Source organism: Pseudonaja textilis, chromosome 12 (assembly GCF_049901715.1).
Source record: "Pseudonaja textilis isolate UNSWEBS1 chromosome 12, rPseTex1.2, whole genome shotgun sequence".
NCBI classification, from domain to species: Eukaryota; Metazoa; Chordata; class Lepidosauria; order Squamata; family Elapidae; genus Pseudonaja; species Pseudonaja textilis.
Window position 1 is genome coordinate 78,088 of NC_142001.1, and position 15,219 is coordinate 93,306.

The 15,219-nt window shown below is 40.3% G+C and overlaps 2 protein-coding genes across 4 annotated transcripts in view; both read right to left on the minus strand.

Annotated features, from left to right (window-relative positions):
• CHRDL1 (chordin like 1) overlaps positions 1-15,219 on the minus strand; it is a 271,500-nt gene that overhangs the window by 22,765 nt on the left and 233,516 nt on the right. The window lies entirely within an intron of this gene.
• The window catches only part of AMMECR1 (AMMECR nuclear protein 1), a 199,582-nt gene continuing 184,727 nt past the window's right edge, over positions 365-15,219 (minus strand). For 2 of the 3 annotated variants that reach the window (XM_087940832.1, XM_026703143.2), the window contains exons 5-7: positions 8,710-8,800; positions 5,908-6,004; positions 365-4,897 (exon numbers count right to left, since the gene is read on the minus strand). In XM_087940832.1, the coding sequence (XP_087796958.1) occupies positions 4,783-4,897; positions 5,908-6,004; positions 8,710-8,800 (303 nt within the window). In that variant the 3' untranslated portion in view covers positions 365-4,782. Of the gene's footprint in view, positions 4,898-5,907; positions 6,005-8,594; positions 8,801-15,219 lie in introns of all 3 variants that reach the window. The other variant, XR_015745019.1, reaches the window with a different exon arrangement.

A 15,219-nucleotide genomic window follows, 5' to 3' on the forward strand; every position in this document is an offset into this window, starting at 1 on the left:
TTTTCTGTGTATTCCAAAGAACCTAACCTTTTGGAAAGAGGTCTACCCTATTTCTTAAATTCAACCACCTCCTTTAGGATGTACAGCTTGTTTCTTTTCATTCTGGCCACTTTTATAGAGATACATCTCCTCTGATCCAAGTCACTTTTTGCTGTTGTAACTTTGAATGGTCACTAAGTGAACTGTTGTAAGCCAAGGACTACTTGTAAACTTCACTAAAGTTTATTTCAAACCTCTCTTGCCTCTGTGGGTGGGGAGGGGTGGGGGGTTTTCTAGTTCCCGTCATTCCTTCTGGTTGAACACAACCAGATCTAAAACTTAAGGAAAGGCATCAAAGTGCAAGGAAACCATTAATACAAGCAGCTGCAATTTTTCCTCATTTTATTGGGTAAATGATTTAAAAGGTAATAACAATAGTGTTAAAACTACTACAATATCTTTCCACAGCCATATCTCACAGACCCACAAATTACCTTCTAAAGTAGTTTTTTTTAAACTTTTTCCTCATTTTTATCTTTAAGCCATACTTATAAAATGCCCGTTTTTTTTAATCAACAGTTTCTTCACACTAATAGCAAATAAACATGGAAATAAGAATCGAGTCTTAATGGAAGGAAGTTTGTGGTAACCTGTGATAATATTGTAATCAATAGTCAAAGGAAAAGGGGGAGGGGCTTGAGCTACTCCAGGTAGCCCACCTATGCCACTTTTTCCATTGAAGATAACTAGTTATTATGCTGGTGAACAATTAATTCTTGTAACATATAAAACACTAAAATAACTTAGAAACTAGATCCAAATCTTTTGGAAAGAATCAGCTTTGATATACAAAAACAGTCATAAGTTGTTACAAAAGTTTTTTTTCTTTTTAACTCAGTGCATTTATGTACCAGTGTGACCACTGGCTTCAGAGCAGAAGGAAGTTTATTTCTTTCTTTCTGAAACAGTAATAATAAAAAACAAGGAAAAAACATATCTTTGTATATAAAGAATCATTGCTGGTCTTAAGAAGTGTAACCAGAAACCCTTAGAATCTGAGAGGCACATGTCGGGTTTCTATATTATTTTATTTAAACATAAAAGTCACCAGTTTAATTTCATCAGAGGAGCCTCAGCGGTTCCTCAAACTTAATTAACATTACTAGCAAAAATCAGTTAGAAACTGTACAAAAATAAAAAAGTTAACCCATTTGCATCCTGCAGAGACTTTGAAGGATCGGAAGGCAGACATTTTAAGAAGCAGCATTGAGGCTCAGCTGGAGGTGTCTTTGGTTCAGTCCAACACACAAAAATTTCGGCTACTCCAGACAGTTTCAAGAATCCAGAACAAGTTGAAGACACATCAAGAGGTTGAGATCATCAACGTGAAATGGGGTGGGTGTGGGTGGGTGGGTGGGCCAGGTGCTTCCAGCTGATGGCGCATCAGCACAGGAAGGAGGCATCTTTCCTTGCGGGGTTTGTGTCCAACCCCAGAACAAAGATGGTGCAATGCACCCGCTTCTCTCCTGGATATAATGGTGGTCCCACCATCTCCTCTCTCTTAGCTTCAGCTGGACATTTGTTCCCAAACTGTCCTTCACCACACAGGTGTATGAAAGAAAACATTTAAAGCTAAAACTAAACTGCCTTTTAGATTTATTTTTTGGAATGAAATAAGGCAAGAAACGCCGCCTGAACAAGACCGACCTATGGCTCACTGACCAAAAAAACCCCAGGTTGGAAATGGACACGGCTTTGCAGACTAAGGAGGGACCGCAAAAGCTATTTGGGGTCTGAGGGAAACACCTAAGGAGGGCAGCACGATTGGGGCAGTTTAGTAAGCCAGGCCTCTGCAACCGTGGCAACTTTACAACTTGTGGACTTCAGCTGCCAGAATTCCTCAGCCTCAACCAGGCTGGTTGAGGAATTCTGGAAGTTTAAGTCCACACGAGTCTTAAAGTTGCCACGGTTGCAGAGCCCTGCCGTCAAGAACAGCAGTCCAGTTGCATGGCCAGCCCTTCCCTGACCCAAGAAACAACCAGGAAAAAACAAAGCCCACAGGCCACTGAAGCCCACGGATCGCCACCCATACGTCAGGTTTTTGCTGAGACATCTCGCCAGCCTTGCAAGATTCCAGGAATAACTCTCAAAACAAACATATAGATTTACAACAGGTTCAAAAGAGTCTGGAGGTTTTTTTTTGGTTTTCTTTTTTTTTTTAAAGCACACCTTTCCAGTTTGTTCAGTCCTTTGAATGACAGCTGTTGTTTTTGATTAAGTTCCCAAAGCAATAGCGAGACACCCAAAACAAGAGAAAATAAAAAATATTGTGCATTATGCTGACAAGATGATCCTTTTTGTTTTGTTTTTTTGTTCCTCCTCCAAGCCATGGTGGGAAGTATTGCTGACCTCTTCCTTCAAACCCTGCAGGATTATTTTTATTTAAATCAGTATATCATTATTACACTGGTAAGAAATTCTGTATAACATCTGCATATATTGAGGATTTTTTTTCCTAAAAAAATCTGATATGATTTTAGAGTCCGCATGACCAGTCACGTGACCTGCTTAAGATGATTAGCACCTTTAAATACACATATATATATTTAATATATATATATATAATAGACTTTTCTTTTCTTAAAAAAAAAAAAAACTTAACATTGAGCTCACCCAGAAGCATGAACTGTAATGAGAAAGATGGCTCTGTGGGTGTGTGTGTGTGTATGCCATGGTAGATATTCCAAATGCTTGCAGCAGAGAAATTTTGCTTTAACTTGTGCTCAAGTTTCCCTTTCAAGGCAAAACAGGGAAAGTTGCAATTAGACAGCAATCGACAATACTTTTCACATAAAAAATGAACCCCCCTCTCCACCCTCCTGATAGGGAAAGACACCCCAGAACTTCAAACCGAAGCTCCAATGGGTTCTTTTCCTCGTCCATTGCCCTTTTTTACTTTTTTCAGGATTTTTGCTTATTTGAAGATTAAGGCATCAAAACAGAAAGTTAGTATCCAGACGTTCAAATACTGTGGATCGAAGGAAAGACTGTGATGAAATGGCTTTCTCCTTACTTCCCCATCTGGGATCATAGTCAACTCTTTCAACCTTCAGGGCCTGTGATACGGCTTCCTGTCTCTTATTATGGTAGTCTATGTCTATGAAGGTCGCATCCCTAAATGGAGTGAAATTGGGGGGGGGATCTGCTTCCTCCAAGATGTTTTTCTAATTCTCAAGAAGGATCACTGAAATAGAGCTCTGAGATCTATTTCATTAAAGTTTGTATGAGTTCAGGAACCGCCTGAAATGAGAACTCAGTGAGTTAGGAGTTAGGATGAGCTGCCTCTGCTACTTCCACCCTGAGATGGTAACAATTCCGATTCTGCAAAACTTGGTACAATTTCCTAGACCTACTATCCAAAAATACTTCTAGCACTGCATTGCAGCTTCATAAAAAAGGTAACTGCTATTACATTTTTAATTTAAAATTACTAACCATTAGGATTTTTCTAAAAACCACTGGGCTTTTCTTTTTTCTTTCTCTATTTCAGTGCACCTACTTTGGTTTTCATTTCATTAACAAAAGCACCAAAAATTGTGCCATCAAGAACGGCTAATTTGTACAGGGGCAAGCCTTGTAAGGTCAGAGGCAAAAATTGTATCCTTCTCTCCAAAGAATATTTTTCACCTGCGTGGAAAGTTTGGAATTTGGAATAGGTATAACTCCTCTTGTGCTTCTGCAGCCTTGCCTTCCTCCCCAAAACTTGTTTCCCCTAAGGCACTAATATCCAAATTTGTTGACTTCCTAACACAGCAGTTTCTTCAAGCTAATCCTCCTGATTAGACTCCACAAGAAACACTGGAGAGGTGAAAGAGAATCTTGGAGAGACTCTGATTGGTGCTGCTTGGCAGATCATACCATCCACCCAAAGACAGATTTTAGAACCAGGAGTGGGGAGACTATTTATCTGTCAATTTTTAGTTCCAGTGATTTGAATTGGCAATTTGAAAGGATTTGAACCAGGACTTCAATCTGGGTCTGTCTAAACCAGGGGTGTCCAACCTTGGTGATTTTAAGACTTGTGGACTTCAACTCCCAGAATTCCCAGCCACCCATGCTGTCTGGAGAATAATTGGGAGCTGAAGTCCATGCTGGCTGGGGAATTCCAGGAGTTGCTAAGGTTGGACACCCCTGGTACAAACCAAAAGCACAATCTGTTTCACATCATAATTAATTCAGCTTATCACTGATATTTGCCTGGGCCAACCAGACCAGGAATCAGAGGTTCGCGTAGTCTAACCATTTTTATCATGGGAACTGCTAAAGAACTCATCCTATTCAAGGCAATCTTTATCTTGTTTCTGATTTTATGATTTTAAGAGCAGACTACTGTATTTCATTCTTCTCTACCCTGACACGTTCGCATTCTTTCCTTCCATCAACAGTTTCACAGAAAAGGTAATCGATACAATTGAGTGATAAATGAAGAACTTTAAAATGTTACTATTAAAAAAGAGAACCTGTTTTTTTGTTGTTATAACAAAAAGAAAAGAAAACCCAGCCAGCCCAGTGACTCATTAAAAAAAAAGAGGGGGGAGAGGAGAAAAGGGGTTCTTTGTAATGATGCAGCGTTTCCACCCGTTGCCATGGCGAGCTTAACCTGCGGTGGAGAAGCGTCAACATGGCAACGGAAATTATCATCATAAAATGGTACAGTAATAGAGATAGCTAGACCAAGAAGGAGGGGGTTCTCCTGGGAAGAGGCTTGCAGAAAAGTCCAGAGACTGGTCATACGGCTCAGTGTCAGGAATAATGGTTGTAGGGGGGGAGGGTGTGCCCGATGCCATTTTGGAAGTGGTGATGCTGCCGGTGGGCAAGGTATTCTGTGTAGCTCACAGTCATCTTCTCACTACGATACCTAAAAGGAAAAGTGGGGAGAGAAAGGGATAAAGAGAGAAGGGGGTGGGTGGGACAAGCTTAATCCTCCTAAAGTTTTTGGTGGAGCAGTGGTTTGAATACAGTATTGCAGGCTAACTCTGCCCACTGCTAAGAATTTGATCCTGACTGGCTCAACATTGACTCATTCTTCCATCCTTCTGAGGTGGGTAAAATGAGGACCCAGAGTGTTGGGGATCATAGGCTGGCTCTGTAAACCGCCCAGAGAGTGCTGTAAAGCTATGCTATGCTAAAGCAGGAAAAATTAAAAGACTTCAATGTCCCTTCCAACTCCATTATTCTGTTCCAGTTTAAGACATGGGTGTCTGACCTTTGGCTTGCCTGAGCCTCACTGAGAGAGGACGAATTGTCTTGGGCCGCATAGGAAATATTAAATATAGTTAATGTAGATAAATAACAAACTGCCTTGATTTTTGAAATATTTTTATTATATCTTGTAGAGTCACATGACTAGATGTCCAGGGCAGCATAAGGCTTGCGGATTAGACATGCCTGGTTTAAGCATTAAAGGAAAACCAGAAGAACAAGAAAAATTCAACAGAACTAAAACTAGGAAGATTTATTTGGTTAAGATATAACTTCCCAAAACTCATCTCTGCCATGCCAAGACTTCAGTTCTCACTGTCTGCTACTTACTTATTAGGAAAATGTATGTAGTTGCCCAACTCACCCATGGTGACTCTGAGCGGTTTACAGAAGTAAAAGCCCAATACAAAACCTAGTAACAACTCCCCCCCCCCCCTCAACAGTCAAACCAACTACTTGATGGGCTTGAGGCCCTCAGACTGGAATGGATGTGGACAGTCAAGACCAAAGGGATAGGAACACTTGGGGCCATGACTCTTAAAGTGGAAGAGGGGTTCCAACAGATCCCAGGAATGACATCAGAGCTCTCCATCCAGAAGAGTGCAGGGATAGGAACAGCTAAGGTCTGCATAGAACTCCAGCAAAACCCAGGACAGGACTTCTTACCTGGTCAGTTTTATTGTTTTCCTGAAATCGTTTGTGATTGGAGCCTTATAACCTCCTTTCCTCAATAAGGAATCTATAGTCTGAATATGGTCCCAGCCTGTGGATAGTCATTAGAAGAGAACACACAAAGAAAAATCAGCTCTCAGAGTTTTGCAAAAGGTTTAACTGATTGCAAAGAATACAAACTGCCTGGAGATTTGTATTTCTAGGGGGATTTCCTGCAGGTAAGCTGGTTAAAAGCTGAACATTTCAGTGTTGTGTTCTGTTATGAGAAGCAGTGTAACACAATGGCTCATCCCTAATCTGGCACTCACTGGGGATGATAGAAACTGGCATTCAACACTTCTAAGTTTGGGGACCGAATTGTGTGTAGGAAAAACTAAATTAAGAATTTTCATTAATCATCTATAGTACTGTGTATTGCAGACTTAGTAGGACAACTGCCATGTTAGTAGCAAAAGACCAAAAGGTCAGGTTTTTGCTAGCCTCTTTTGAGACTAACATGTCTTCTAATAAAACTTGTTAGTCAGAAAAGCACTATGAGAACCCTTCTGATTTTCAATCAGCCATGATGTTCACTGGGAAATCTTCTTTCTGTTTAGATTTCTTGATCCTTTTTTCTGCAATAACAGAAAGGAGGAGGAATCAAGGGTAAATTTTCATCTTTTTTTTGTTATTTATATTCCAATCAATATTCTAAAATCAATGTAGTTTAGAACAGGGGTCTCCAACCTTGGCAACTTTAAGTCTGGAGGACTTCGACTCCCAAAATTAAAGGCTTAAAGTTGCCAAGGTTGGAGACCCCTGGTTTAGAACAAGTCAATATGAAAGACCCTTGCAATGAAATCTACTTTATAGCGCAAAGGTCAAATATTTACATTTTATCAAAGGATTATGCAATCCAACAAACTATTGCTTGGTTCCTGCCTGTCCAAAGGTTTTGAGAACAATGCCAATGCCATAGGATTAACTTCAGGTAATCCTTGATTTACAACAATTCATTTAGTGACTATTCAAAATTACAATGGCACTGAAAAAAGGGACTTGTGACTGTTTTTCACACTTAGAACCAGCACAACATCCCCATGGACACAGGATCAAAATCCAGATATTTGGCAACTGACTCGTGTTTATGACGGTTGCCATGTCCCAGGGTCACGTGACCATGTTTTACAACCCTCTGACAAGCAGTCAATGGGAAAGCCAGATTCACTTAACAACCATGCTACTAACTTAACACCTGCAGTGATTCACTTAACAACTGCGGCAAGAAAGGTTGTAAAATGAGGCAAAGCGCTTTTAACTACTGTCTCACTTAATGAAATTTTGGGCCAAATTGTGGTCGTAAGTCCAGGACCACCTGCACTTTGTCTATTACATACATATCACATCAACAATAATATCCATGCAACTCTTCGAAATTATAAGCAGGAGATTCTGTGCACTTTCACAGCACAGAAACCCTGACAAATATGTAACTTCTAGTCTTTTTTTAAAAAAAATCCAATTTCCTACTAGTGAAAATTTTATGAGCACTTACGCTCCTTAGAGAAACTAAGTGTCACACTCTGAACTGTGACCATGGAAAATGCTGTTTAACAATAGCTTTCAGTTGAAGTCTGGCATTTAGGCAGTGCCCATTGTGTCAGTCCTTTCTCCATTTTTATGATAGCTCTTTATATCCTGTACAAGAGGTCTTGGGGATAGTTCAAAAAAACTTAAGTCAATTTTTATGACCAAGATTATACCTGATAGGGCCAATTCTATTTCTTTGACTTGCCTGATATCCTTTTTTCAGAGAATTATCTCAATAACCTACCTTAGGGGTATATCTAAAAGAAATGTCAGAAGAGAGTCTATGGACATTCTCAGTCATCCAGGTCATGGTTGTCCCAAAGGGCTTTTTTAAGAAGCAGGTGCACTTTATTTTTCATTGAAGAAGTTTTGCTTCTCATTTAAAAAGCTTCTTTAGTTCTGACAATGGTGGTGGGGAAACGGAAGGATTTATATTCCTTGCAGTCATCTGGTCATTAGTACTCTGAGAGTCATTGAGGCTAGATGGAGGTTCATCTATGACCCCTTGGTCATCTGAATCAGAGTGTAAATTGTGCAGCTCTCTGTCAGCAGAGGGGAAGGTACATGACACCACCTCTCTATCTACAACACAGCCCTTTCAGCAGTTCCAACACTTGTTTGCACTCTGATTCAGGTGACCCAAAGGGCACAGATAAACCCCCAACAGCTCTCAGACAAAATGCTAACGACCAGATGACTGCAAGAGTATAAATCCTATTTTCTCTCACCAGTCAGTCAGAACTGAAGAAGCTTCTTGGATGAAAAGTTAAACATCTTCAAAGAAAAACAAAGAAAGTCCAGTTGCCTCTTGAAAAAGCACCTTTGGGTCAGGAGCAGTTAGGTAAGAGGATTTTAAAAAAATCTGAAATGTTTTCATAAATGGTGACAGTGGCCCTTTAAAAGAGCTTTCTGCACACTGGTGTCTGGAGCATTCCTTCATTATATCTGGATGGATTATTTTGTCCACCATCTCTCATCACTCTTTGGCCCAATGCTGTTTTGTTGGCAGCTGCTGCCTATGTCTGGATCCCTTTAATCTAGGGAAGCACTCTGAACCAGGGGATCTGCATTCTACAAGTGTGTAAGTGGCATTTAAAAGAGTCATCCCTTACAATCAAAGGACCGCTCCATCATCTGACATCAGGGCAAGGTCAAAAACTGCATTATAAGTTCCTAGGCATGTTTAAATTCTTCACCAGATCATATGAGATAAAGCACAACAATGACCTTGCTCCTTTGCAACCTCAGGTAAGTAGGTGGCTGTGCGTTTTGATCCTTTTTCATTGATGAATTCTATTCTAATGCCATGTACACCCACCTGAAAGAAACGAGTAGTTTTATTAGCACATTAAAAAAAATAAGAAAACAAAACAAAGATTGTTAGAAATATAAAACATTTGTGATTATTATTGGATTGGTTTTTTTTCTTCTTCCTTGTAGGTATTTCTTTAAAAGCAGTTTAGCCTCCCTGAATGGGAAAACCCAGGACCAAAACACCTATTTCTCATTCAGCATGTTTTAGGAGATGAATGGAACCATTAAGTCTCTTATGGTACTTATGGCAGCTTAAATCTAAAGTCTCAGTTGCAAGCATTATCTGCTTCATTTCCACTGTCAAAAGTAATGACATTCAGCATGTGACACCTAGGCTGAAGCTGCTGAATTCAATGCTCAGGAGAAGTAGCTGGTCACAGGATTAGAGCATACTTACAAACACAATGACAAGGTTAACTTTATTTCAAGAAGCCAGGAGAAATCAGTGGACCCAGACATTTAAGAAAGGATTCCCCTCCCCCCGCCAGCTCTTGTGGCAAACTGCACTTGTGACTAACTCAGCAATTAGAGACACATTCAAATGCTAGGTCACCAGACACACGGCTATGGAGCACGAAAGGAAAAGAAGAGTTTTGTGAGTTTACTTTAGAGGCATTGCTGAGAGATTCAAATACGACTGGTACAAATTACTTTGGACCAATAGTGCTTTTCAAGTTTCTTTTTAAAGGAAAGCCCAAGTTGTTTTTATTTTTAATGAGATACTATTTTTCTAGTGCCTGATGGTGATTCAAAGAAGTTAAATGTGCATGTGCCTAAATAGATGGGAATAAAAATATAATGGATCTTCTGAATCAAAAATAAACCCAAAGCATCTAGTTTGATCATGCTAACATATGTAAGATTCATAAGAAAATTCAACTTTTTTCTCAATTGCTTAGAAAAGGCATGTCTTTTCCAAAACTGGTTCAGAATAGTCATCAAATCAGTTTTATACAAGTAGTCCTCCATGTACAACCATTTGTTTAATGAGAGTTCAAAGTTACAATGCCACCAAGAAAGGGACTTATGACCATTTTTCACACCTACGACCGCTGTAGCATGATCAAAATTTGGATGCTTGGCAACTGGCAAGTATTTGTGACAATTACAGTATCCCAGAGCCTTTTGCGACCATCAGGCAAGCAAAGTCAGTGGGGAAGCCAGATTCACTTAACAATTGTGTTACTAATTTAACAACTGCAGCCATTCACTTAACAACTGTGACAAGAAAGGTTGTAAAATGGAGCAAAACTTACTTAACAAATGTTTCACTTAGTAACAGAAATTTGGGGCTCAATTCTGGTCGTAAGTCGAGGACTACCTGTACAACACCAATTTGTACTCAGATTGCAAATGTTAACTATTATGTTAACAATGCTGAATGCTAAATTGGTTGATGAGATAGCAGGTGATAGAAGTTCAGAGAATCATAGGGCTGAAAGGGACCTTGGAAGTCTTCTAGTCCAACACTCTATAAAATTTCTATAAAAATTCCTCCCAAACCCTTTTCTGCAGCTACTTGGTAGGCTAGTTGTGTCCCCGAACTATGAGGCTCAAGAGTATTGAACACTTCCTTACCACACCTAGCTGTAGTTCAAGATATAAAATATATCCACCTTTATGTCACTAACAGAGTAGGAAAAAAATCAACTGGCTTTTAAACTCTGGAATTCCTAGGTTATAGTGCATTTAAATTATCTCCTGAACTGCACTTGCAAAATGCAAGGCTTTGACATACAAGAATGAATAAGCAAGAAGTGATTACTATTTCTGAGGACCAGACTACATGGAAAATTAACACCAACAGTAATATGTCAGATGGATAATAAGGTCTCATAATTGCAGAGTTACTACTAGAAATAAAGCTGGTGAGACAGGACTGTGCGGTTCTCAGGCTCAAGAGAATCACTGTCATAACGTAGCTGTCTCCTCACACAGCCTATTTTAATTCTGTGTGTGTGCGTGTGCGTGTGTGTGTGTATACATACATATATACATATACATTTATGGTATTCAGCTTTGTTTGGGTATTTTCCCACGTCATTATAGTTGTGCTTTTAAAGTTGTAGCAACGTTTTGGCAGAATCTCATCTGCCATCATCAGGCTTCTGTATAGTGTTCGTTTGTGAGTCAGACTTTCCCAGCTTTTTCTGTTTTAAATTTGGTACTAGCCTACTGCTGTGCCAGAATGGTTTTTTCTTCATCCTGATTGGTTGGGAGTCTTGGTCTGTGTTTATTGGTCTTGGAGTTTGCTGTGTTCTGCTTGATTGGTGTTTCTAATATCTTCTGTCTGTTTTGTGGCTTTTTTTGTCTTGCAACATTGTGTTCCTGTATTGGAGGCTTCTAGTGTGGCTTGGCTCCGAGTAAATGGACGGCTTTCATTTATTAGGAAGCTAGGTTTCATCTGGGTGCCTGGTTGGGGTGTGTTTGAGCTGGAGGTATCAGGGGGAGTCTATTTGTGCCCAGGTGTTTGGCTGGCTTGTGGTGTGGAGATTTTTTGGTTTGTGAGTGCAGGCTTCCAAATGATTGACAGTCTGGTGGAATCATCTCTTCTATTCATGCTTGCAGATCTTTTTTAAATCTCTATGGCTTCTCTGATAATGCTGTAGCTGGGGTTTTCTATAGTGGCTAGGGTTTTGATGCCATTGAAGTTGATGCTATGACCTGTTGCTTTCATGTGTTGGACTAGTGAGGAAGTGTGTTCCAGCTTTTTGACTGCATTATTGTGTTCATCCAGGCAGGTACTTATTCTTCTATTGGTCTGTCCAATGTATGTGGCAGGGCATGATGCACAGGCGACTTCATATATGCCTTGGTTTTCCAGGTCGATTTTACCTTTGGGGTTTCTTAGGATGGCTGCTATTTTTCTGTCTGTTTTGAAGGCAGTCTTGATGTGATGCTGTGTAGTATCTTACTGATTTTGTCTGTAGTACCTCTTATGTAGGGCAGGACAGCCGTTCCATAGGTCTGTTCATCTTCTAGGTCTCCATTATGTCTCAGTGTGTTTTTGTGGATCAAGCTGGTGATTTTGCTTCTGTGGAAGCCGTTAGCTGTCAGTACTTTAGTCAGGGTGCATAGTTCATTCTTTATGTGTTTCTTATCTGCCAGGCAGACAAACAACTACAATTCCTAGATGTACCAATCTACAAAAAAACAGATGGCACACTAGGACACACCATATACCAGAAGAAAACACACACTAACCGCTACCTCAATGCTCAATCCCACCACCACCCAGCACAGATAAATTCCGTGGCCAAAACACTAATCGCCAGAACAAACTTTATGTATGTCTTGTCTGCCAGGCGTTTGGTTCTGGTGATTAGTGTTTTGGCCACAGAGTTTATCTGTGCTGGGTGGTGGTGGGAAACCATACATATAAGTACCCGCGAAAAAGAAAACAAATATACATTTATACACACACACACACACATTGGTGTTTGCGCTAAAGCGGCAAATCTTTTAGTGCGTGTTGCTCTATTCTTGCAATAAAGAAACCAATCTTGTCACATCTGGGAGTATTCTGGCAAGAAGCGCGTTTCTGAATATAGGTTAGGTGTCTGGAGACCTGAGACATATTGCTGGGTCTAGCACGAAGCCTGCCACTTATATCCACATCAAGTTTCCCCATGCAATGCTCCTATGAAAACTTAAGGAAACTTAAGTGAGGAAAAATGTATTGTACTTGAACGAGAAGTGATCAGCACACCACTGTGAATTACAGTGCCTTCTAGTCAAACTGCCAAAGCAGGAGATGCTATACTATTTTGAACAAATGACTGTCCAATCCTTTTGAAAACCGCCAGTGGTGGAGCTCCCACAACTTCTGGAGACAAACCATTCCACAGATTGTTTTCACCGTCAGGAAATTTCTCCTTAGTTTTAGGTTGGATCACTCTTTGTTAAGCTTTCATCTGTTACTTCTTGCCTTGCTCTTGGCTGCTTCGGAGAGTAAGTTTTTGACTATCATGACATGTATGCTGCAGAAAAACATTTGTTTTGCTTTGTGCCTTTTGACTTCTAGTAATGGCCTGGATTGTCCCTGCAGTTTCCTTGGCAAGGATTTTCAGAAGTTTGCCATTGCCTCTTTCCTAGGGCTAAGAGAGTGAGCTTGACGTGATTGTTAGTCACTCATGTTTCTCTAGTCTAGTCTTTGTATAGGTAGTCCTCGACTTACAACATTTAGTGACCATTCATCTAGTGACCATTTGAAGTTACAATGGCACTGACCATTTTTATGACTACAGCATCCCTATGGACACATGGTTTACATTTGGATGCTTGACCAGTGACTCAGATTTATGACAGTTAGTGTCCTGGGATTATATGATCCCCTTTTATGACCTTTTGACAAGCAAAGTCAATGGGGAAAGCAGATTTACTTAACCAACTGCAGCGATTCCCTTCACAAATGTGTCAAAAAAGTCGTAAAATGAGGCAAAATTTGCTTAACGAATTTCTCAGCAACATAAATTTTGGGCTTAATTGTGGTTGTAACTTGAGGGCTACCTGTAGTACCTTCAGCGTAGGGGTGGGCAACTTTATGATCTGCGGACTTTTAACTCCCAGGATTCTGGAGCCAGACAGGTCCACAGATGGTAAGGGCTTAATGCCTGCGATAGAGGGCACAACCCACAAGGTTGCCAACTATTATAGCCTTCTAAATTCTCTGCTGTGATTGGGCTCCTGGTTTGAAGAGGCCAAAGAAGAGCTTCAATACAAAGGGAACCCTTTGCTGGCTTACCACAAAGTAGTACAGGTAATCCTTGACTTACAACAGTTCATTTAGTGAGCGTTCCAAATTACAAAGGCACTGAAAAAGTGACTTACAACCATTTTTCACACTAAGGACCATTGCAGCATCCCCAAGGTCATGTGATCAAAATTGAGTCACTTGACAACTGATTCATACTTAGGATGGTTGCAGTGCCCTGGGGTCATATGATCCTCTTTTGGGATCTTCTGACAAGCAAAGTCAATGGGAAAGCCAGATTCCCTTAACAACTGAGTTACTAACTTAACAACTGCAGTGATTCACTTAACAACTATGGCAAGAAAGGATGTAAAACAGGGCAACACTTACTTAAGAAATGTCTCACTTAGCAACAGAATTTTGGGGCTCAATTGTAGTCATAAGCTGAGGACTCCCTATAAAATAAAAGTGGACATTCGTCCAACTGCTGTGTATAACAAGAACACATTTTCACTTGCAAGTTTTTTTTTCATTAAACAAAAAGTATTCCAGACATTCGTTCACAGAGCTGCCTCTATCTTCTGGCCACCTCTCCCTTCTTTTCTGAGGGGTGGACCGGTGGGTGGGTGGGATGGGTCCAGGGATAGGCTGTGGGAATGTCTTTCATCCCTTAAAAATTCAACCTATTTCCTGGAAGAAGCCAGCAACATGAGTGTCTCAAAGCTCTTTCGTGGCATCTCACAAATGAATGTTTTGTGGCACCTATTTTATTTCTTATATCCATTTCCCAAATGGATCAAATATTTGTCCCTGCATTTTCCAGTAGCATCATGACTTCACTGCGATGGTTTCCCTGGGAAAAATTAAATCTTGGCTCCTGGCTGCAAGATTTAGGGAAGAAAAAGGAGTTTATCCTAGCCATTCTGGCACTTGAAGGATGTGTGAGCAAAATCATGCTGTAGTTTGACGGGACAAAAACAGGGCAGCTTTGCTCCCACATGCCTGGTTCTCACTGAAATTGGTCTGTGGCGAGGAGGAGTTAACTGTGAAGGCAGCTGCTGGAAAATCAGTTCAGTGAACTCTATTACAAAGAGAAGTCAAGATTTCCCCAAATTCTCAATGCTGTACTTAAAAAGAATCTGGACTCTGCATTTCTTATTAAGTTGTGTGTGTGTGTGTGCGCGCATGCGCTTATCTTCTTGGTATGAATGTAAAAAAGGTGCTATTACTAAGTTTTATCCTGACTTATTTACTGGGGGACAAGATAGGGGAAATATTCTGGATCCAAAACTGATTTAATTTGCATCCATTGGAAATATCCTTTTTTTTCTCTTTTGGGAAAGAAACTATTCCAACACTAAGACTGAAAAAAGAATGCAAATATAGGTGGTTCTTGACTTATCAGCCTAGCATTTCTGCTTTTAAGTGAATTTTGCCCCACTTTACAACTTTTCTTGCTACAGCTGTTGAGTGAATCACTGCAGTTGTTAAGTGAGTAACATTGTTGCTAAGTGAGTCTGGCTTCCCCATTGATTTTGCTTGGCAGAAGTTGCAAAAGAGGATCACAGGACCCTGGGACAATGCAATCGTCATAAATAACAGCCAGTTGCCAAGCGCCAAATTTTGATCACGTGACCGTTGGACATAAGTGTGAAAAATGATCACAAGTCACTTTTTTCAATACCGCTGTAACTTCAAATGGTTAGTAAACAAATGGTTGCAATTCGATG